Source organism: Thamnophis sirtalis, unplaced genomic scaffold (genome assembly GCF_051295495.1).
Source record: "Thamnophis sirtalis isolate CommonGarterSnake01/CBP01778 unplaced genomic scaffold, rThaSir2_p1.2 scaffold_9, whole genome shotgun sequence".
Classification (NCBI taxonomy): domain Eukaryota; kingdom Metazoa; phylum Chordata; class Lepidosauria; order Squamata; family Natricidae; genus Thamnophis; species Thamnophis sirtalis.
In genome coordinates this window covers 74,898,702-74,922,137 of record NW_028261389.1, presented here as the reverse complement: position 1 = coordinate 74,922,137, position 23,436 = coordinate 74,898,702, and the positions used below count along the sequence as shown (strand labels likewise).

The window sequence follows — 23,436 nt, the reverse complement described above, 5'->3', positions numbered from 1 at the left end:
CCGGCCTCCATTGTGGTCGTAAGTCGAGGACAGCCTTGTATTGTGATGCCGTGTTGTGTTGTTTCTGGTTGAGCTCCAAAGACGATGCCGCAACCAAGAGGAAAATTGGTGGCTGAATCCGTTGCCGCAGAAATGGCAGAGAACTTCCTTCAAACCTCCATTCCACCCAACGGCTGAAACCCCCCAATGGCTTCTGCCAATCAACCTCTTATACGATGCCAGGGGAGAAACGATCCGTCTGAATAGATCGCTTACGGCAGGTTGTCCTCGACTTAACCACGGTTCGTTCAGCGACCGCTCGAAGTTACCGCGGCACTGGAAGAAAAGCGACCCGCCACCATTTTTCACACTTAACGACCGTTGCGGCCTCCCTGTGGTCAAACTCCCGACGCTCGTATTGATGACGGCTTCTGACGAGTGAACTCGGTGGCGGGAAGTCAGATTCGCTGAACTACCGCTGGCTAACTTATCGACGGCGGCGACGCGCTTAACGACGGAGGCAAGAGAGGTCGCAAAATGGGGCCAAGCTCACTTAACCAACGCCTGCCTTAACCAAATTGGGTGAATCGTAGTCCTAAGTTGGGGTATTTGCTGTATTTGCTGGAAGCCCCTTTTCTCACGCCTGCGACACGTGTAACCCCTTCAGACGTGCAGACATCCCAAGAGCTGATGCGGGGATTTCCCGGGGAAGGGGGAAGGTTTCCCGGGCAGGAGGCTGGGCCTAAGCCGGCGTCCCCTTCCCGAGAGAGGGCAGCCGAGGGCTGGAAGGAGCGGAGGGAGAACCGGCCAAGGAACGAAGGAGTCAAGCTGTTCCGGGCCGCTCTCGGACGCTGCATGGGGAATCGGCCTTGGCAGGCTCCCTCCTCGCTGCCCGGGGCTGCGGCGGGCGAGGGGACCGCGGGGCGGAGGCGGCTCAGCGGCGGCGCTTGGCCGGGCAGGGAGAAGCGCCAGAGGCCGCTCATGGAGTCGGAGGAGGAGGAGGAAGAGACGGCAGCCCTGCGGGAGCCCAGCCGGCAAAAGTGAGCGGCCTCCGGGAAGGGGGAGGGCAGATCGGGAGGGGAGATCCGGGGAGATCCCACCGGATCCCATGAAGGGAAGCCTTGCCCAGCGGTCTCTGCAGCCCAGACGGGAAAGGATCGGCCGGCACTCGGAGTGGATCGCTCGGGGAGGGGGGCGATTCGGAGCGATCCACCGGATCCCATCAAGGGGAAGCCATGCCAAGCGATCCCTCTGCAGCCCAGCCGGGAGAGGTGAAAGATCGCCGGGCACTAGGAATAGATCGCTTGGGAAGGGGAGATCCGGGGAGATTCATTCGGATCCTATCAAGGGAAGCCTTGCAAGGCGATCTCTGCAGAGCTGCAGCTTTCGATTTCCTCTGCCGTGGGTGGCATGAGAGATCGGCGGGCACTGGGAGAGGATCGCTCGAGGGGGGGGGAGATCCGTAGGGATTCCTCCCGATCCCATCTAGGGAAGCCTTGCCCAGCGGCTTCTGCAGCCACGCCGGGAGAGGTGGGAGATCTCCGAGCATTAAGAGTGGATGGCTTTTTTGGAGGGGGGGTGAGATCCGGAGAGATCCCTCCCGATCCCATGAAGGGAATCCATGCCAAGCGATCTCTGCAGCCCAGCCGGGAGAGGTGGGAGATCTCCGAGCATTAAGAGTGAATGGCTTGGGGGGGGGGAGATCCGGAGAGATCCCTCCCGATCCCAGGAAGGGAAGCCATGCCAAGCGATCTCCGCAGCCCAGCCGGGAGAGGTGGGAGATCTCCGAGCATTAAGAGTGGATGGCGTTTTGGGGGGGGGGGAGATCCGGAGAGATCCCTCCCGATCCCATGAAGGGAATCCATGCCAAGCGATCTCTGCAGCCCAGGCGGCAGATCGCCAGGCAGGTGGAGTGAATCGCTTGGGGAGGGGAGATCCACTGGATCCGGAGGGATTCCACTGGATCCCATCAAGGGGAATCCTGGTCAAGCGATCTCTGCAGCCCAGCCGGGAGAGGTGAAAGATCGCCGGGCACTAGGAATAGATCGCTTGGGAAGGGGAGATCCGGGGAGATTCATTCGGATCCTATCAAGGGAAGCCTTGTAAGGAGATCTCTGCAGAGCTGCAGCTTTCCATTTCTTCTGCCGGAAATTAGTATTAGTATTATTAATATTATTAATATTATTAGTATTAGTCTTATTAGTATTATTAATATTAGTATTATGATTTTTGTGATTATTGTGATGATCACCATTATTATTATTATCATTATTTTCATAAAAACTTACATAAATCATTTACAGAAGCAAGATAGATAGATATACTGGTATACTGGTAAGGACAGTAATAATGTAACTAAACGTAACTGATAATATAACTAATAACATAGCTAAATTTATCTTTACGTTGGATTATTTATACCTCTGTGGATTATATTGGTAGGTTGATTATATTATATATATATTGATGATATATATAATGATGAATTATCTTTGTATTTAATTCGTACATAGCAGTGACCTTCCGCCATCTACCTCTTGTTCCTAACCACTCATAAAATGGGGCTTTTCCTGCACCCCGCAGCTTCCCATTCAATCCGTCATTCAGCAGAGCTGGTCGGTCCCCGGGGACTTGCTGGGCACCCCAGCCTCCGAGGAGCCCCTTCGGGCATGGGAAGCCGTGGGGTTGGGAGGGATTGGCCTAACGGGGCTCAGAAGCAGGTATCGAACTCGGCTCCTGAATGCGAGTGGTTTCCCTAGATGTGCGCCAGATGCAATCCTGCTTCCCCCCCCGGCCCCCCGCGGCCGCCTTTAGAGAGAGCCACTCGGGAACCGGCCTCACGTGGGCTTGGGTGCTGGAGAGGGAGCGAGTGAATTGGAAATGGAAAAAGTGTAGCACTGATGGTGTTACCTAGTTTGGTAATGAAACGTCTGCAAGAAAATAAGCAAACTCAGAGAGCACCACAGTCCTCCTCCTTTCCACTAACCCCCTTCCCTTCTAACACTGATGATGTTACCTAGTTTGGTAATAAAACCTGTGTTGAAGGTCCAGGAAATAAGGCACGATAAAACACAGTAAGGTAAAGGTTCTCCTTGCACATATGTGCTAGTCGTTCCCGACTCTAGGGGGCGGTGCTCATCTCCGTTTCAAAGCCCAAGAGCCAGCGCTGTCCGAAGACGTCTCCGTGGTCATGTGGCCGGCATGACTCAACGCCGAAGGCGCACGGAACGCAGTTCCCTTCCCACCAAAGGTGGTCCCTATTTTTCTACTTGCATTTTTTTACATGCTTTCGAACTGCTAGGTTGGCAGAAGCCGGGACAAGCAACGGGAGCTCCCTCCGTTACATGGCGTTAGGGATTCGAACCACCGAACTGCCGACCTTTCTGATCAACAAGCTCAGCGTCTTACCCACTGAGCCGCCACGTCCCTCTCCTGAAAGTTAGACAATTTTTAAAAAAAGTTTGCTACAGATGGCTTTTACGCTTCTTAGGAAATAGGGAATCTTTCTATGATATATGTGTGGGAGGGGGAAAATATTAATTATTATGGATTCCTTATCAACGGGAGGTTGGTAGTTTCCTGCATTTAGCTCATACAGAATTAAATTTCGGAGAAAAGAAGCAGAAATTGGAGGGTGCGGATTATGAAGATTGCGGAATTGTTGTGTTCCTTTGCTTTGTCCCACAGGGAGTGCATAATTTGTGTCTTCCGCAAAGCTAGAAATGAAATTTGAGTTCACTTCTTTGAACTGCAGCAATTTTAGAAGATAACAGTACAGTTTGCAATCGCTTTCGGGGGGGAAATTAGGACTCCAGATTGCTAAATAATCATTTTGGAATGACAGACATTTGGAGATGTTAGATACTGCACGGAAAATGGTGCTTAATTGAGATATTAGCAGGCCTTTCTGTTGTTGGTTTTTTTTTCCATTCTTTTTCCCAAGGACTGTCTTGTTTTTAGCCGGTGAATAGGATCGAATCCAGGAATGAAAAGGCTGGCAATTCAATTCAGTTGCTATCGCTCCGGCATTCTCCATCATTCACATGGAAATGTGCTGTGTTAAGCTTTCCTGAAGAGTGTTACATAATCCTCTCGGCTGCCAAATTTGTATTCTGTGCAGAAGCTGCTGCCTTATTCTACATTTTGCATTAGAAAGCCAATATAACTTAAGAGAATTGCTAACAGCCAGGTATTTTCTGCAGTTTTTTTTCCTAAAGTAAACTTAGCCGTCGGGAGAAATCATGAAAATAAGACCCAACTCAACAGAAATATATAGAGCATCCTGTGACTCTAAATACATACCTATTTCCCTGGCTCAGCTGATAAGGAGAAGGACCTTGTGGCTTAGTGGTTAACACATCTGCCTAAGATGCAATACAGCGCAGGTTCCAATCCCAGTAAGGGTATGGCTAGCTGATGAGAGCTAAATAGCTTGAAATAGATCTATACTAGTCTCCCTTTATTTATTTATCAGCACAAATACAACACAAATGTAACAAAGGCAACAGTAAAAATATTGGGTTTCTGTCTGGATGGTCTCTTGTGACGAGCCGATAGACAGAGAATAGAAGCAGTAAACTTCCTCCCATATTTGGGCATACCAGGGGTTGTGACACTCACACACTCTCTCTCTCTCTCTCTCCCTCTCTCTCTCTCTCTCTCTCTTTCTCTCTCTCTCTCTCTCTCTCTCTCTCTCTCTCTCTCTCTCTGTGTGTGTTGTATTTGTGCTGATAAATAAATAAAGGGAGCCGATAGACAGAGAATGGACATAGTGAACTTCCTCCCATATTTGGGCATACGGGGGGTTGTAACTTTAAATATGTGTATATATATATATATATATGAGAATGACAATTGCTCCTGATATTTAATCTATCCAGTAGGATAGGTGTACAGTAATCCTCAGTTTACGACCACAGTTGAGGCCAAAACCTCTGTGGCTAAGTGAGACAGTTTGTTCAAGGAGTTTTGCCTCGTTGTATGACCTCCCTAATAGTGGTTCAGTGAATGCAGTTCTTAAATTGGTCACACGGTCGTTAAGTGAATCTGACTTCTCTGTCGGAAGGTGTCCAAAGGGTATGGCATGAGCCCGGGGACACTGCAGCTGTCATAAATGTGAATCGGTTGTCCAAACATCCGAATGTCAATCACGTGGCCATGGGGATGATTCAATGGTCATAAGTGTGAAGCACGGTGGATAAAAATCGATGTTTTTTTATAAAAAAGAAATTAAAAAATGAGATTTTTAAAAATTCAAATTGTTTTTTTCCCCCAATTAAATCGGATTTTTAAAAAATTATTAAATTTATTTTGATAAAACACTATTGGAGTAAAAATCTACCTAAAGATAATTTTCTCTTTAAGATACAATTAATAGTTTAGTTTATTCCGCGTGAAATGGAGCTCAGTTCTCCAGCATGTGAGGCTGTCTATTCTGCAATATTGGGAGTTTTCGGTGGGTCTGTAGCGGCTCAGGAAGACGGGACAGAGATGACAGCTGCTCTTTTAAAATTACGATTTAAATCGGGTTGATTTAAATCAAGCCTTTTTTACTAGGGATTGAAAATCGTGATTCTCCAGGGTTGTGAAATTTCTCAGGCTGTTAAAAAGTTCGCCCTGAACGCATTTGGCCTTACGCCATGACCTCAGAGAGGCTGCCAACACTTCGGAGATTCCTGCCTGCAGGGTTTAAAGTGCGGGATAAAAAATGACCACATGATTGCACACACACACGCGCATACACACACAATTGGGGAAGAAGCCAAGAGAAGGAAAATGTGCAAACTTCTATGGAAACATCCCGATCTTCCCTTCCTTTGGTTCAACCCTTTCGGGTAGAAAGACTAGGTGCAAATTGCTCTGTAATAAAAGGAAATGGATACTTTGCTAAGATCTTAATTAACTACTAGTAGTAACAACATTCCTCAGCTTCCAGTTGAGTGAGATTTAACTATTTAAGTCCAAGATGTTGTGGGTGAAGACTCACGTTAATAACCAGTCTGCCAGCTTCTCAGACTGATAAGGCGTTTTTGAAAACTGGCGTGAACTATAACTCGCTTCTTCAGACACCCTTGGGGGTAGGTCAATTTTTCTAATATTTTCTGCCAAGGAAGACGGGTCCAAATTCCTATGAACGAACGCTTTCGGTTAATTTTTTTTAAAAATTGTTTTAGATTAGCAGCTGGCTGGGTGCGTAAAGGGGACACCGATTTAAACACCCAAGTAACTTTTGGCAAACTCTTTTAACTTTAGTAACTTTTAAAGTTTTTAAAGTTACGATGACGAATTACTCCCTTCTAAAGGTAAATGACTTTGAACCAGGAAATGTGGAAAGGCACCGTGGGGTAATTTATCGGTCGCACCCAGATCGCACTCTTGATAGCTTTCGAAAGTGTTATTTTTTTTTCTCGCGTCCGAAAATTTAGGCCTGGGATCCTGTGGTCAGTTTTGGGGGAGATTTGGGGTTTCTAGTCTGCAAATCCAATACTCGGTTCTAATGTTGGAAGAAATGCCCATCTGGGTTCAGTTTCAAGTGGGGGTGGGAAAAGTCACTGGATTCATGGAAGTTGCTTGGAAAGATGGTTTAATGGTGGACAGGATCACATGGCTTGAGATCCTGGGCAAAAAAGGGAAGAGAATCTGAGGTTCCCGTGACCCGTCAAAACCGCGTTCCACAAAAGCGCGGTCGACGAAAGCGCGTATGTGACGTCATCACAGCGCGACGAAAAAGATCGAAAAATTGAAATAAAAATTAAATTACAGCAAGCCGATTCACATAAAGGTAAGGGTTAGGGTTAGGGTTAGGGTTAGGTTAAGGGTTAGGGTTAGGTTTAGAGCGTTAGCGTTAGGTTAAGGGTTAGTGTTAGGTTTTTCATTAGGTTAAGGGTTAGGGTTAGGTTTAGGGTTAGGTTAAGGGTTAGGTTTAGGGTTAGGTTTGGGGGGGTTAGGGTAAGGTTTTCGCTTTATTTTTACATTTTTTGATCTTTTTCGTCGCGCTGTGATGACATCACATACGCGCTTTTGTCTACCGCGCTTTTGTGGTGGAACCGAGGTTCCTGGGTTTTATGCCCTCTGTTGGGCTTTGAATTTGAGCTTGTGTTCTGAATTGGGAGTCTGACAAGTCCCATGGGGCCAGGCAGGGCAGGGGGTGGGTTCCAGCTTCTGTTCCTGCCAGTTCGCTCAGGGACGCGCTTTGTGGTACATGCGCAGTAGTATAAAAGAATAAGATGGCACCATCTACGGCAGCGCCAATAGAACCAGTTCGAGGGCGTGGCCAGCTGAATTGCTATCTACTCAGCCGAACCGGTAGGAACCCACCTCTGATGCAGAGGTAACTTTGTAGGTTGTCCTTTGCGTGGCATGACAAAACCGCGCTCCACTAAAGCGCGCCCGATTAAACCGCGTCGCTGACGTCATCAGCAGGGCGACAACAGCAACCGTGGAGAAAAAAGGGCGCTTTAAATAGCGCTTTGAAAGCAAGCCGACTCAAGTTAAGGTAAGGGTTAGGTTTAGGGTTAGGTTAAGGGTTAGGGTTAGGTTTAGGGTTAGGTTAAGGGTTAGGATTAGGTTTAGCGTTAGGTTAAGGGTTAGGTTTAGGGTTAGGTTAAGGGTCGCGCTGTGATGACGTCAGCTACACGGTTTCGTCGAGCGCGCTTTAGTCGAACACGGTTTTGTGGTGGAACCGTCCTTTGAGTCCCAGGCTTGGTTGACTCTTGCTGGGTGATGATGGAATGAAAAGGCTTTGGGTAATTCCTACTATGGCTCTGTCTGAAGGAGGCAGATCTTTGTTATGTAGAATAGACTGGCCCAGGTCTTGACAAAGGTGAGGGGGGTTGAGTTTTTGCCTCCCCTTTTAGGGGAAATATTCTGCCCTTTTAATATTTCCTAAAATATCTCATTTTCCTAGAAGAATGGGTGTTAACTTCCTACACTAACATGTCTCTTAAAGTGCGTGCTTACAATGTACCTATCTTTTGGGTGTTTACTGTATATCTAGATACTGGAAGTCCTCGACTTAACGACCACAATTGAGCCCCAAATTTATGTTGCCAAGTGAAACATTTGTTAAGTGAGTTTTGCCCCATTTTACAACCTTTCTTGCCACCGTTGTTAAGTGAATCGCTGGACTGGTTGAGTTAATAACGTGGTTGTTAAGTGAATCTGGCTTCCCCCACTGACTTTGCTTGTCAGGAGGTCTCAGAAGGGCACCGCGTGACTCGCAGCCGTCATAAATATGAGTCTGGATTGTGATCGAGTGACGATCGCGTCACAATCATAGACATCGCAATACCAGGTGATAGCAGGGTCACCGAGAAGGAACATGAAAAAATCGCAAAATACCAGGACTTAAAAATCGAAATTCAACGACTATGGCACAAACCAGCAGTGGTAATTCCAGTGGTATTCAGCACACTGGGTGCTATTCCAAAAGCACTGGAATTACATTTAAAACAGTTAAAAATTGACAAAATCATCATCAGTCAAATGCAAAAAGCCGCACTGCTTGGATCTGCACGCATATTACGAAAATACGTTACGACGTCCTAGGCCCCTGGGTGGGGCCCGACTAGTAACCAATGCCAAATCCGGCGAAACAACTGGCCGCTGTGATACAATTGTATAATAATAATAATGATAATAATAATAAAAATAAATAATTCACACGCCAAAAACAGCTTGTTTTAATTTCAGCACAGCCTGATTAGCACAAGCAGCTAATTATCAGTTGGATCGGCCTCCTGACGATCAGCTGTTTCAGGTTACAGAGATTGCCATAGGTTACTGCCACCTCAAAGCGTCCCATTTTCGACCTCCGCATCCCATTTTCAGCCTCCGCACACCGCATTTTCTGCCCATTCCAGGTGGCAGGGATCGAAATAGGTGGAAAATGGGGCATGCAGAGGCCAAAAATGTGGATCGCAGAGGTGGCAATAGGCAATGGCAATCCCTGCAGCCTGAAACAGCTGATGGTTGGGAGGGCGATCCAACCAACAATCAGCTGCTTGTGCTAATCAAGCTGTGCTAAAGCTGAAACCGAAACAGGCTGTTTGCTGCAAGGTGGCAAATTGCTGGGAGGCAGGGGCCAAAGGGTGGGGACCGGCGGGTGGGCAGGACTACATTCAGTGTATAAGACGAACCCAAATTTTCACCCTCTTTTGATGTTGATGTTTAATAAATTTATAGGCCGCCCAATCCCGAAGGACTCCGGGCAGCTTACAACAATACATTTAAAAATAGAAGTTAAAAACACAAAAAACATTGATTAAAAAGACCACAACATACACCCAGTCTGATCGGGGCTGGAACTCAATCGTGAGTTCAACAGCCCGTGGCCTGCTGGAATAGCCAGGTCTTAAGAGCCTTACGGGAAGGCCATGAGCGTGGGTAGGGTCCGGATCTCTGGGGGCAGTTTATTCCAGAGGGTCGGAGCGGCTACAGAGAAGGCCCTCCCCCGGGTAGTTGCCAGTCGACATTGTCTGGCTGACGGCACCCGGAGAAGGCCCTCCCTGTGCGATCTTATCGGTCATTGGGAAGTATGCGGCAGAAGACGGTCTCGCAGATATCCGGGTCCTAAGCCATGTAGGGCTTTTAGCGGGGGGCGGGGGAATGCATCTTATACTCCCAAAAATACGGTAATTTTTTTTTTCTTGCTTCCCTCCCTAGTTCGTCACCAAATGAAATGGACGAAGAGCAGCCTTGCAATTCCCACTTGAAAGACGAAGTCAGGAAACGTCAGAATTCCAATCAAGGTTCCCGTGGGAGCAATTCTTCCAGGGCGTCTAGGAAAAGCTTCCGGTTGGATTACCGACTGGAGGAAGATGTAACGAAGTCCGAGAAAGATAAAGATGGCAGATTCATGAATCCTTGGCCAACCTGGAAACGAGTAACCTTCCGAAATGTCTTGAAGTGGATTTTCACGGAAAAAGACAACAGCCAAGTCCCATGTTCCAAACAGGTCAGCGCATTCACGGTTGATTGTGCTTCAGTTTTCAGAAAACTGATGATGGCTTATACTTTAATTATCAAACATAACAGCACACCTAAAAATGATTTCACGTGTGACGCAGACAAAGCTATTTAAGTGTGAATGTGGCAAGCCTAATGCAGCCTCATGTGTCGATGTACTTTGCAAATATCCTTTTTCCTAAATAATTTATAATGTCGTCCCAATAGATATTTGGTTTATATTTCTCCTCTTTGATATTCTGGTATTTTACCTTACTTTAACCTAATCTTATTTGTATTTTTCCCTGCTGTCTGTTTCCTTCCTTCCCTCCTAAATTAATTCAGATGTTTTTCCACAGTGTTTTGTTGGTGCACATAAATACAGCAATGTCCACATTTCCTCACAAATTGTTGTTGTTGTGGTGGTGGTCCATTTGTGAATGTTTCCAGCTTTGGAACATCTGTTGCTGGTCTTACATTCAAGCTATAAGTACACTGATTCACACTTTGCACCTGAGTTACTACCAAGTCAGGTAAGGATCCCCTTGCACATAGGTGCTAGTCATCGCGACTCTAGGGGGCGGTGCTCATCTCTGTTTCAAAGCCAAAGAGCCAGCGCTGTCCGAAGACGTCTCCGTGATCATGTGGCCGCCATGACTAAACGCCGAAGGCGCACGGAACGCTGTTCCTCTCCCACCAAAGGGGGTCCCTATTTTTCTACTTGCATTTTTTATGTGCTTTCGAACTGCTAGGTTGGCAGAAGCTGGGACAAGTCACGGGAGCTCACTCCGTTATGCGGGCGCTAGGGATTCGAACTGCTGACCTTTCTGATTGATAAGCTCAGCGTCTTAGTCACTAAGCCACCGTTTCCCTTAGTCAGAGTAAAATTATTAAAGGATTAACTTATTCGTTGTTTGCTTCTGAATCTCCTCGAAGGGTTTCCAGTAAAGTCTAACCCGACTGAGAACTTTTGATTTAATTTATGTTACGTTGTTTTGCTTGCTAAAATACTTCAGGGGACTACTGGTAGTCCTTGACTTACAAACACAACATTTCTGTTTAGTACCGTTTCTATAAATCCTTACTAAGACCATACCTGGAATACTGCATCCAGTTTTGGTCACCACTGTACAAAAAAAAAATAGCAATAGCAATAGCAGTAGACTTATATACCGCTTCATAGGCCTTTCAGGCCTCTCTAAGCGGTTTACAGAGAGTCAGCATATTGCCCCCAACAATCTGGGTCCTCATTTTACCCACCTCGGAAGGATGGAAGGCTGAGTCAACCCTGAGCCGGTGAGATTTGAACCGCTGACCTGCTGATCTAGCAGTAGCCTGCAGTGCTGCATTTAACCACTGCGCCACCTGTTGAGGCTTTGGAAAAAGTGCAGAGAAGAGCAACTAAGATGATTAAAGGCCTGGAGACTAAAACATATGAAGAAGAGGCGCAGGATTTGGATTTGGCTAGTCTGGAGAAAAGAAGGACTAGGGCGGGACATGATAGCAGTATTCCATTATTTGAGGAGCTGCCACAAAGAAGAGGCGGGGGGGTCAACCTATTTTCCAAAGCACCAGAAGGCAAGGCAAGAAACCATGGATGGAAACCTGTTGTGGCCCAGCAGGAGCCGTTGGAGCTGCCACCAGACTCCGACAGCGAGAGGCCCTATGAGTCAGCTCTGGAGGATGTGGAGGACCCTGGACAGGGTTCCGACTTCGAGCAGGGTGCAGAGAGACTGATTGGCCACCAGGTGGTGCCTGAGCCTTGGACCGGTGGGGAGGAGACAAGGGAGAGTGAGCCGGAAACCAGCAGTGAGTTGTTCCTGGATGCACGCCATCGAAGAGCTACTAGGTGTCAGGAACAATTACGCAATTACAGGAGGTAATTGTGCTCAGCTGGTGGTCATTAGGCTCCTCTCCAGACTATAAAAAAGACTGCTGGTGCACACGGGCCTCTTGCAGAAGTCAACGCATTGACTAAAGAGAACTGTTGTAACGAACTTGGCAGGCTGGATTGCTGCCAAGGTTTGTCTGAGTTGCTGCCAAGGTCCTTATCTGTTTGTTTGCTTGGCTTTCAGCCACCGAGATTCTGGTCATGCTAATTAAAGTACATTCCAGTTAAGCTTGTCTCGGCATTCGTTACTGGACGGAGGAGGGGGTCAGAACAGAAACCAATCAAGGAGAGAAGCAACCTGAAATTAAGGAGAGACTTCCTAGCAGGGAGAACAATTAACCAGTGGGAAAGCTTGCCTTCAGAAGTTGTAGGTCACTGGAGGCTTTTAAGAAAAGACTGGACAACCACCTATCTGAAATGGTATAGGGCAGGGGCGTCAAACTCACGTCATCACAGTAGCATCACGTGACGTATCTGGACTCTCCCACGCCGCCCCGGTCGCTAAGTTGGGTGGGGGCATAGCCAGCATGTGATGCATGAGGGCCAGGAGTTTGACAGTCCTGGTATAATGTCTCCTGCTTGAGCAAGGGGTTGGACTAGAAGACCTCCAAGGTCCCTTCCAGCTTTATTCTGATTGATTGAAGACGTATAATATTTGTCCTTTGGAAATAGGACACGTTTTCTGACTTTGCCTTTTCTGTTTTTCTGTTGCTAGATCCTTGACACAAACCTCCCAGTGTTGACACCTTATTTTGTCCAAAACCCTGAATTGTTTGGAAAGACTGGAGATGGTATACGCGTAACTTGGCTTGGACATGCCTCGGTGTTGGTAGAAATGGATGACGTCACGTTTATTACCGACCCCATCTTCAGCCAGCGGGCTTCCCCAGTGCAGTTTCTGGGCCCTAAGCGTTTCCGAGGTCCCCCGTGCACCGTCAGCGAACTGCCCAAAATAGACGCGGTATTGATCAGCCACAACCATTACGACCACCTGGATTATCCCACCGTCATGAGTTTAAACGCCCGTTTTGGCAGCGAGTTGAGGTGGTTCGTGCCGCTGGGCCTTTTAGACTGGATGCAGAAATACGGCTGCGAGAACGTCATCGAGCTGGACTGGTGGGGAGAAAACTGCATTCCTAATCGCGACGCCGTCACCTTTGTTTTCACTCCTGCTCAACATTGGTGCAAACGGACCGCCCTGGACGAAAACAAAGTTCTCTGGGGAAGCTGGTCGGTTCTGGGTCCCGGGAACCGGTTCTTTTTCGCTGGAGATACCGGCTATTGCGTTGCCTTTGAGGAAATAGGGAAACGGTTTGGGCCGTTTGATCTTGCAGCCATTCCCATCGGAGCCTACGAACCAAGGTGCGATAGCTGAAGTGTGGAGGTCGACATATCAGCCTACTGAAAGTCGGTAGAGATTCTCGGTCCTCCAGGTCACAGTTGTCCCAAAGGTGCTTTTTCAGGAGGCAACTGGACTTCTCTCGTTTTCTTTTTCTTTGGGGACATTTCACTTCTCATCCAAAAAGCTTCTTTAGCTCTGACTGGATGGTGGGGAATGGAAGGAATTTATATTCCTTGCAGACAGCTGGTCATTTGCAAATTTTTAGGGAGTTGTTGAGGCCATTTGGAGATTTATGTGTCTCCTCAGTCACCTGAGTCGTGACCCGTCAAAACCGCGCCCGATTAAACCGCGCCCGATTAAACCGCGCCCGATTAAACCGCGTTGCTGACATCATCAACAGGGCGACAACAGCGAGCGCGGAGAAAGAAGGGCGCTTTAAATAGCGCTTTGAAAGCAAGCCGATTCAACTTAAGGTAAGGGTTTAGGTTTAGGGTTAGCTTTAGGGTTAGGTTAAGGGTTAGCGTTAGGATTAGGGTTAGGGTTAGGGTTAGGTTAAGGGTTAGGTTTAGGATTAGGTTTAGGGGCGTTAGGTTTAGGGGTTAATTTTAGGTTTAGGGTTTAGAGCGTGCTTCTGTCTCCGCGCTGTTGTCACCCTGTTGATGACGTCAGCGACGCGATTTAGTCGGGCACGGTTTAGTCGAGCGCGGTTTTGTGGTGGAACCCACCTGAGTAGCAGGGAATGGAAGGATTTGGAAGGGGAATTATATTCGGCAGAGTATAAATCCTTCCATTTTTCATCATCCAGTCAGAGCTGAAGAAGCTTCTTGGAAGAGAAGCATAACGTCTTCAAAGAAAAAACAAAGTCCAGTTGCCTCCTGAAAAAGCACTTTTTGGACTCTGAGCCTAATAATGTTTTTAGACGCATGAAGTCCTCGACTCATCAATCACTGTTATTTTCATTGTTATCTCCTCTTTGTCTTCTTCTTTCTTAATTTCTTCTATTGACTCCTCCCTTTTCTGGGCATCTTGGTCTTTACTCCTTATCCCCCATATGGTATTTTCCATTTTTTCCATAATCTTCTTAAAACCTTTCTCCAAGACGTCTTTTGTATTTTGAAGAAATAACTCTATCTCCTTTGAAAGCAGCTTTCTCCTGTAGACTTGATTGAAATTGCCGAATTCTAGGCTCAAACAGTCCCAAACCCATTTTGAGGATAGCAATAGCAATAGCAGTTAGACTTATATACTGCTTCATAGGGCTTTCAGCCCTCTCTAAGCGGGTTTACAGAGTCAGCATATCGGCCCCCAACAACAATCCGGGTCCTCATTTTACCCACCTCGGAAGGATGGAAGGCTGAGTCAACCCTGAGCCGGTGAGATTTGAACAGCCGAACTGCAGAACTGCAGTCAGCTGAAGTAGCCTGCAGTGCTGCATTTAACCACTGCGCCACCTCGGATGCCGAGTTGAGAAAGGCTGAATTAGAAAGAGAGGCAGGAGGGTAAGGCTACTTAACGACGAACAAGGGAGTGGTAACAGCAAGACGAGAGAAAGGAAGTGGGTGTAATTTATGGGGTGTTTTGCAAAAATTTACATTTAGCTGAGAGGCATCTTAACACATGAATAGGCAACTATTCTTTTTTTTTTTAAAGTTTTTATTTTATACACATAAACACACCAACAAAAACAAACACATGATTTAAGACAACATAGGAACAATAAGTTCCATCATATATCATACAGCAGTTCCGAATCGGTTTCTTTGCAGTTAGTGTTTTCTATACCTTTCTATCTTACATTCATGGTCTCCTTTATTCGTTATCCATTTTTATATACAATTCTATATTTATTTATACTTAGCTATTTGTAACCAAATATTGTTTATCTATGATGTGCTATATATTCTTACTATCGAGCGAGCTGAGGTGGCGCAGTGGTTAGAGTGCAGTACTGCAGGCCACTTCAGCTGACTGCAGTTCAGCAGTTCAAAAGTTCAAATCTCACCGGCTCAAGGTTGACTCAGCCTTCCATCCTTCCGAGGTGGGTAAAATGAGGACCCAGACTGTTGTTGGGGGCGATATGCTGACTCTGTAAACCGCTTAGAGAGGGCTGAAAGCCCTATGAAGCGGTATATAAGTCTAACTGCTATTGCTATCATTTATTCTCTTACATATAATTCTAGGTATACATTCACATGGTTATTCTTTTTCTTTGCCAATCTTATACTATTGTTATTCCATTTAAGAGATTATAGGGTACAGTTTGGATTGTATTGTTTACCATCCCTAGCGTCTGTTATGACACCACCTTATTTTCTTTCTTTTCTCTCTCCCTTCCTTCTCTACTTCCTTCCTCCTCTCCTTCCCCTTCTTTCTTCCCTTACCTCTCTCCTACTCTTACCCTCTCTCTTCCCCTTCCTACCCTCTCTCCTTCTCTTTTTCTCCCTTCCACCCACCTTTCCTTATCTCTTTCTTCAAGACAAGAGAAAGGAAGTGGGTGTAATTTATGGGGTGTTTTGCAAAAATTTACCTTTAGCTGACAGGCATCTTAACAAATGAATAGGCAACTATTCTTATTTTATATATTTTTTTATTTTTTTTTATTAGAGTAAATGTGTTTTTTATTTTCCATTTTCATTTTCGTACAGTCACATATATACTGTGCATAACCGGGGCCATATAACATTAAACAATAAACACAGCCATTCCTCTTGTCAACAATACCCCCCAAAATAGAAACCCAATGTACCTCTTCGACCCTCCATACACCCTTTCTTTCGCCCCCCTCCAACTTTCCATCTTTCCTCCAACATTCCCCTCTACCCTACTTCCCCTCCCCCTCTACCACTCCTCTCTCCAAGTACACTCCCTCCCTTCCTTCTCATGAGAAAATAAGCAACTATTCTTAACTGCGTGGGTGTAGCCAGGAAAACCTATAGAAATATAACATGAAAAAGGACACCTAGGAGATTTAAATTGGCCAGAAAATAAAAGTTGCAATTAAAGCACCAATTTTGTAAAAAAAAATACAATAAGGAAAACAAAATCGTCAAGGTAACCTTCAAGGAAATTATGTATTTTTCTTTTATTTTTGGGGGGGATGTAGGTGGTTTATGAAATACCAGCATGTGGACCCTGAAGAAGCAGTGAAAATCCACATTGATGTACGAGCCAAGAAGTCCATCGGGATTCATTGGGGAACTTTTGCTTTAGCCAATGAGGTGCGTATAACTCATGGGTCGTCAATCTGGTCCCTACCGCCCACTAGTGGGCGTTTCGGGATTCCAGGTGGGCGGTAGGGACATCGGAGGTTAAAACCTTCTATTGATCGAGTGGGCAGGCGCGAGCGCACACATCAATAAACCAACGTGCATGTGTACACAAACAAGAGAGGTACCTGAGAGACCGCCTCCTGCCGATTACCTCCCATAGACCGATTATATCACACAGGTTAGGCCTTCTCCGGATCCCATCTGCCAGCCAGTGTCGGCTGGCGACTCCCCGGGGGAGAGCCTTCTCTCTTGCAGCTCCAGCCCTCTGGAACGATCTCCCCGTGGAGATCCGGATCCTCACTACCCTCCCGGCCTTCCGCAAAGCCGTTAAGTCCTGGCTGCTCCAGCAGGCCGGGGGGCTTTCGAAATATCCAGCCCCTCGGAAATTGTGACTGTTGTATATTTTAATATACAGAGCCAAGGTGGCGCAGTGGTTAAATGCAGCACTGCAGGCTACTGCTAGATCAGCAGTTCAGCGGTTCAAATCTCACCGGCTCAGGGTTGACTCAGCCTTCCATCCTTCCGAGGTGGGTAAAATGAGGACCCAGATTGTTGGGGGCAATATGCTGACTCTCTGTAAACCGCTTAGAGAGGGCTGAAAGCCCTATGAAGCGGTATATAAGTCTACTGCTATTGCTATTGCTAATATGTTAATATGCAAAGTGCTCACCCACAGACACACCTTCAGCAGTCTCTGGCTGCAAGTAGTCCAGCACAATGGCTTCAAGGCAAAAAATCCAGCGGGAAAAGGGAATAAATCAATGAGTCCAGGAAGCAAAGGAATACCGTAATTAGTCCAGGGAGAAAGGAATAAGGCAAGAAGTCCAGCAAACGCCAGATGTCTACAATGGCACACACAGTCCCCATGAATTCAGCTTTTGTTCCCGACAAACGGCCTTCCCCGTTTTTAATCCTGACAATTTCTATTTGTTGCTCATTCATTTTATGTAAATGAGTATGTACAAAAACTAAGCCTCTAGACAACCACGCTCACGATGAACTCAGCAATAATTACAACGTACAGTTCCAACTTTCTAGATTATTAGACGATAATCCGGCGTTGCCTGGGTATTTATTTATTTATAGGGGGAAAATGTCCGGACCAAAGGTAATTTCTAATGTTAGATTATCCCCCTTACCAGACGGAACCCCCTTGTGGAGTACTGTGAAGCCGTTACCATGGCAACCCCACTGCACTGTACAATAGAATCCATTTTACGGCAGTACAGTAGAAGCCATTTGAAAGCACAACAGGCTGTATCTTAACAGAACACACACCCTGAAGTGTTAGGGGTGTCTTACCCACACAATATTTTTCTCCAGAGAGTAAGTCATCTGTGTATCAAGCAGGGGTGGGTTCCAGCTTCTGCTACTGCCGGTTCACTCAGGGATGGGCTGCGAACACACATGCGCTTCATGTGCATGCACAATACTATAAAAATGCTTCTGCACATGCGCAGAATAAAAAAACAATCTATCGGCGCCTCTGATGCCGCCGATAGAACCGGTTCAGGGGCATGGCCAGCCGAGTTACTACCTACTCGTCCGACCCGGTCCGACCACGTAGGTTCCCACCTCTGATACCAACTTTGGTTGAAATTACTTGAGGCATTCCAGAGTTATGCTGGAACACACTCACGGAGAGAGAAAGAGAAAGAGAGACACAGATACTCAACCGTTCTTCATATGTTTTAGCCTCCAGCCCCCTAATCAACTTTGTTGCTCTTCTCTGCACTCTTTCTAGAGTCTCCACATCTTTTCTACATTGTGGCGACCAAAACTGAATGCAGGATTCCAAGTGTGACCTAAGTGAAAGGTTTTGAAGTGATATCTTTGGCTTTTCTCCTGGGGCTATTTTTTCATGTTCCAATCTAACCCAAAGTTTGAGAATTCTTGGTAGGTTTCCCTTCATGGATTAAAGAGATCTTATCCCGCTTAGGGTTTTTAAGATCTGCCAAGGACAGCAAGCTGCTGCTACTGTGGTCATCCGATTTACAATACTGTACCAATGACCACAGAAATACAAGGAATCCGTTACATCGTAGGGCAGTACCGCGCGAGTGATAGTGGGGGTGCCTAGGTACACCCACGTTACACCTATCTTCCGCGAGCTGCACTGGCTTCCCATTGGTCTCCAGACACGTTTCAAGGTGCTAGTCGTTACTTTTAAAGTCCTACGTGGTTTAGGACCTGGCTACCTGAGAGACCGCCTCCCGCCATTTACCTCCCAGAGACCAATAAGATCACACAGATTAGGCCTCCTCCGGATTCCATCTGCCGGTCAATGTCGGCTGGCGACTCCCTGGGGGAGGGCCTTCTCTGTAGCTGCTCCGGCCCTATGGAACAATCTCCCCGTGGAGATCCGGACCCTTACTACCCTTCCGGCCTTCCGCAAAGCAGTTAAGACCTGGCTGTTCCGGCAGGCCTGGGGCTGTTGATTTATCCAGCCCCATTCTAAGCTGTATGAATGTTGTGCAATTTTAATGTCTGTTCTTTTTAATTTTTATATGCCCCCCCCCCCATTTTTATCTGTAAGCCGCCCAGAGTCTCTAGGGAGTGGGCGGCATACAAATCCTAATAAACCGTAAACCGTACATTAAAAAGCGGCCACAGATTTTATTTCACAGGGAAAATAAATCCCAACTTGATTTCAATCCCAAAGTTGCTTTTGTCAAAAAAAGGCGACTGGGCTTTCTTTATTTTTTGTTGAAGGCATTTTGCTTCTCATCTAAAAAGCTTTTTCGGTTCTGTGAGACGTTCTGTCCAAAATCGGAACTGAAGAAGCTTCTGGGATAAGAAGCGAAGCGCCTTCATAAATGCACCATCCAGTGCGAGCTGAAGAAGCTGCTTGGATAAGAAGCGAGACATCTTCAAAGAAAAATCAGAACGACGCCCAGTTGCCTCTTGAAAAAGCACCACGATTCTGATGACTGAGAATCTCCGCAGGCATTTAATTTGATTTCAAGTTCATAGCTCCTGTACCCAACGCAGAACTTAATTTATGTCTAATCTGGCATTTCCTGTTTTTCTTCCCAGTACTACTTAGACCCACCTGTCAAACTGAAGGAAGCTCTTGAAAGAAACGGCGTGCAAACGGAAGATTTCTTTGTTTTGAACCACGGAGAATCACGAGATTTACAGATTAACGATGACGGAATTGAATAGAAGCAGACAAAACTTCTTATTAACCATAACTGAGTTGGGGGGGTGTGGAAACTAAGAGTGAATATTTTTATTTGTAAGACGAAAATTAAATAGGCTTTTGAAGACTTCAGGCGTGTTTAATTGTAACGAATTCTTTAAAAAAAACCTTGCATACCGACTTCGTAACATGATTTTTTTGATGAACGAATTAACCGTAGAGAGCATTAACAGAGCCGCAAATAACTTTAAACAGGGATTCTTCTATGAAATGAACCTTTCTACAATTGTTCATTTGCTCCGGAACGGTATAAAATAACTGCTAAGAATTTATTCCCATCCAGACACACTTTAACAGCATGTGTTCAGCACTTGACAGAGCCTGGTTGCATGCAAAAATGAATGTAAAATTTTAGTCTGACCACTAATATGCAAACTGACTATATGCAGATCAGTGCTGATGAGACTACCTGATACAGGTACGTGTGGTGATGATGAGAATTATAGAATCCTTCCATCCTCTCCCACTCATTAAATAAGGTAGATGTGTGAAGATGCTGGGATAAAAAACACAAGGCTACCCGAAAACGACCCTTCTGTATTCATAACCGGGTGCTGGATTTATACACGAATTGAAAACTTTTCCTGGCATGCCAAAATCCTTGCTGAAATCTGAGTTTTGGGTGAGCTGTGAAGATGAAAACACTCAGGAGCCAGCATTTTTATATGCGTGTTTAACATGACACGAAGCCTAGATTAAAAGGGCATTTAGAATTTGCCGCAATCTTTTCTTTGGACACGCATTTCTACGGCATGGCTGGTTTTTAAAATATGAATACCCACGTGACAGTATTTTTAAAAGTTCCGCGTACGACCCGTGTACGGTAGTAACTGGGGTGGAATCTCTGTTTTGAACCCTGCAGCCTTAATGGGCAAAGGACTTGGGGCAAAGTTCTCACCGGAGGGTGGTGCCTGGTGCCTTCGAAGCTGCCGAATTGTAGGATTTGAAATGAGTCTTCCGACACGAGTTGCTGCCAAAAGCACATTTTAAGGAAAACCCAGATTTTACCGAAGCTTCGATTTGAAATGATCCCTTGAAACGTGCCTTTTCGAGAGTTTCGAATATGAAAAACCCCTAACGTTGATTGTGCTGCTGGCCAAAACGTGTGTGTGTGCATTTGTGAACTGTTTGTTATCGTCCTCCAAAGCCTTCTGTTGTTTGAGAATGCGATTGGCAAACGTATGAAAGCATCGGTTGCTCCCAAAAACCTTTACTCCGCTCCATTTTGTTTGTGCTTCTTTCCTTAAGGCGATTGTGACTTCCAAAACCAGTAATTTTTAAGAACATAATGTACAGATTCCTTACGAAGCTGAAACCACTGACAATGCATTTGCTCTGCATTAAAAACATGACCAAATATCCTTGTGTGAACCTGCTACTTTGCCAATAAATTCTTGCCCCAAAATGTTCTTAACATGTTGTCGTCGTTCATAAATAGTTTGGGATGGTACTTAAGGACTAGAAACAGAGTTCAGAGTTTTTAATCCTCCGTTGGGGAAGAAAAAAATGGTGGGGCCAATTTATCCTGATCTTGGTTATTTTTTTTCAGGCCAAGTCACCTCAGAGAGTGTTTGCTATAGAGAAAATACAAGTTTGAAGCCACTACAGGGAGTAGAACAATTTGTTTCGTGACTGAAGTTACGACAGCTCTGAAAAATGGGACTTTTGACCCTTTACTCTTATGACACTTCCAGTGTCCCCCATGGTCACCAATCAAAATTCAGTCCCTTGGCAACTGGTTCATATTTACGACGGTCGTGGTCTCCCGGGGTCATGTGATCCTCTTTTGCAACCTCCCGACAAGTAACGTCAACGGGGAAACCAGAAACACGGGGCAGTGTCTCTGTTTGAAATACAAGTGATCGGTCTGGTTTCGTTTGGGTGTGAAATACCACAATATTTCTCGAGCTTGCCTTTCCCCTTCGGCTGTACGCGTCCAAGATAAGAATTAAGATTTTTTTCTTCTTCTAACGGCTGGGTGATAAGAGAGGTGAAGGTGTTGAAGTATACCGCATACCTCCCTGAGACCAATAAGATCGCACAGGATGGGCCTTCCCCAGGTGCCATCAGCTGGACAATGCCGGCTGGCGACGCCTCAGAGTAGGGCCTTCTCTGTTGCCGCTCCGGCCCTATGGAATGAGCTACCCCCAGAGATCCAGACCCTACCCACTCTCATGGCCTTCCGTAAAGCTATTAAAACCTGGCTTTTCCGGCAGGCCTGGGGCTGTTGACCTCTTGATTGAGGTCCAGCCCCGCTTAGACTGGGTGCATGTTGTGTTCTTTTAATTTTGATGTGTCTTATTGTTTTAATCCCTTCTTAATATTCCTTATTTCTGTAAACCGCCCGGAGTCCTCCGGGATTGGGTGGCCTATAAATTCAATAAATGGAATGGAATGGAAGTAGGATTAGGGCGTGGCATGACAAAACCGCGCTCGACTAAAGCGCGCCCGATTAAACCGCGTCGCTGACGTCATCAACAGGGCGACAACAGCGAGCGCGGAGAAAGAAGGGCGCTTTAAATAGCGCTTTGAAAGCAAGCCAATTCAAGTTAAGGTAAGGGTTAGGTTTAGGGTTAGGTTTAGGGTTAGGTTAAGGGTTAGGGTTAGGTTAAGGGTTAGGTTTAGGATTAGGTTTAGGGGGGTTAGGTTTAGGGGTTAATTTTAGGTTTAGCGTTTACAGCGTGCTTCTGTCTCATATTATTATTATATTTATTTGCTGCCCTTTTCCCCCAAAGGGGACTCTCCGCGCTGTTGTCGCCCTGTGATGACATCAGCTACGTGGTTTCGTCGAGCGCGCTTTAGTCGAACACGGTTTTGTGGTGGAACCAGATTAGGGTACCATGTTCTGGTTTACTCTTTGCAAATGATGCAAGGAAGAGCAACGGAAAATATTGGAGGCTAAAAACACATGAAAAACAATTGCAGGGATATCTAGTCCAACCCCCTGCTCAGGAAGAGGACCCTATATCATTTCACACAAATGGCGGCACAGTCTCTTCTTAAAAGTCTCCAGTGATGGCGCACCCACAACTTCTGGAGGCAAGTCATTCCTCTGGTTAATTGTTCTGACTTGTCAGGAAATTTCTCTTTAGTTCTAGGTTACTTCTCTCCAGTGGTGGGATTCAGCCAGTTCGCACCACTTCGGGAGAACCGGTTGTTAACATTCTGAGCAGCTTGGTGAACTGGTTATTGGAAGAAAGCATTAGGGCAGAGAACCGGTTGTTCAATTATTTCAATCCTACCACTGCTTCTCTCCTTCATTCATCTGTTGTTTCCACTCTTGCCTTCATTCACACACATCATTTTGTTGTCACCATGGCCTGAGTAATAAGTGTTCTAATCCCTGTGTCAAGCCTGCAGGGGTCTTTAGCCTGCCACACTAATATTCTATTCCAGTGTTTCTCAACCTTGGCAACTTGAAGATGTCTGGACTTCAACTCCCAGAATTCCCCAGTCAGCATTCGCTGGCTGGGGAATTCTGGGAGTTGAAGTCCAGTCATCTTCAAGTTGCCAAGGTTGAGAAACACTGTTCTATTCTACTATGCTGTTTCATTAGTGGGGAATTGGGAGGGGGAATAGTAAGGAGTAGAAAGTGATGTCAAAATAAAATTCCTTTCTAGAATCCAAGGACATCCTTTGTCTCTGCACCTGACCGGAACTGGATGGATGGAACTGCCAGCATGGCAGTGGAAGATTGGACCATGTGATGGGCTTGTGGGTGTGGGGGCAAGATCATGAACTCTTAACTGGCTGAAGCTCATATTCGGGTTTTCACAGATGTGCCAACACGACTCTCTTAATAAAATGG

General features: G+C 46.1%; 1 protein-coding gene across 1 annotated transcript; it reads left to right on the top strand.

The window, feature by feature from the left end:
* Positions 1–756: 756 nt before the first annotated feature.
* LOC148044203 (N-acyl-phosphatidylethanolamine-hydrolyzing phospholipase D-like) lies at positions 757–21,038 on the top strand. Its single transcript, XM_087722286.1, has 5 exons — positions 757–1,019; positions 9,643–9,934; positions 12,531–13,177; positions 16,261–16,375; positions 19,463–21,038. The coding sequence occupies exons 1-5, from the start codon at positions 835–837 to the stop codon at positions 19,589–19,591; spliced, it is 1,368 nt and encodes a 455-aa protein (XP_087578412.1). The 5' UTR covers positions 757–834; the 3' UTR covers positions 19,592–21,038.
* Positions 21,039–23,436: the final 2,398 nt, after the last annotated feature.

Excerpts from the sequence above, each read along its gene's own strand:
- LOC148044203 (XM_087722286.1), top strand. The coding sequence starts at position 835 with ATGGGGAATCGGCCTTGGCAGGCTCCCTCCTCGCTGCCCGGGGCTGCG. Across the intron at positions 9,935-12,530 it reads AAGTCCCATGTTCCAAACAG|ATCCTTGACACAAACCTCCC; the intron begins GTCAGCGCATTC and ends TTCTGTTGCTAG. Across the intron at positions 16,376-19,462 it reads CTTTTGCTTTAGCCAATGAG|TACTACTTAGACCCACCTGT; the intron begins GTGCGTATAACT and ends TTTTCTTCCCAG.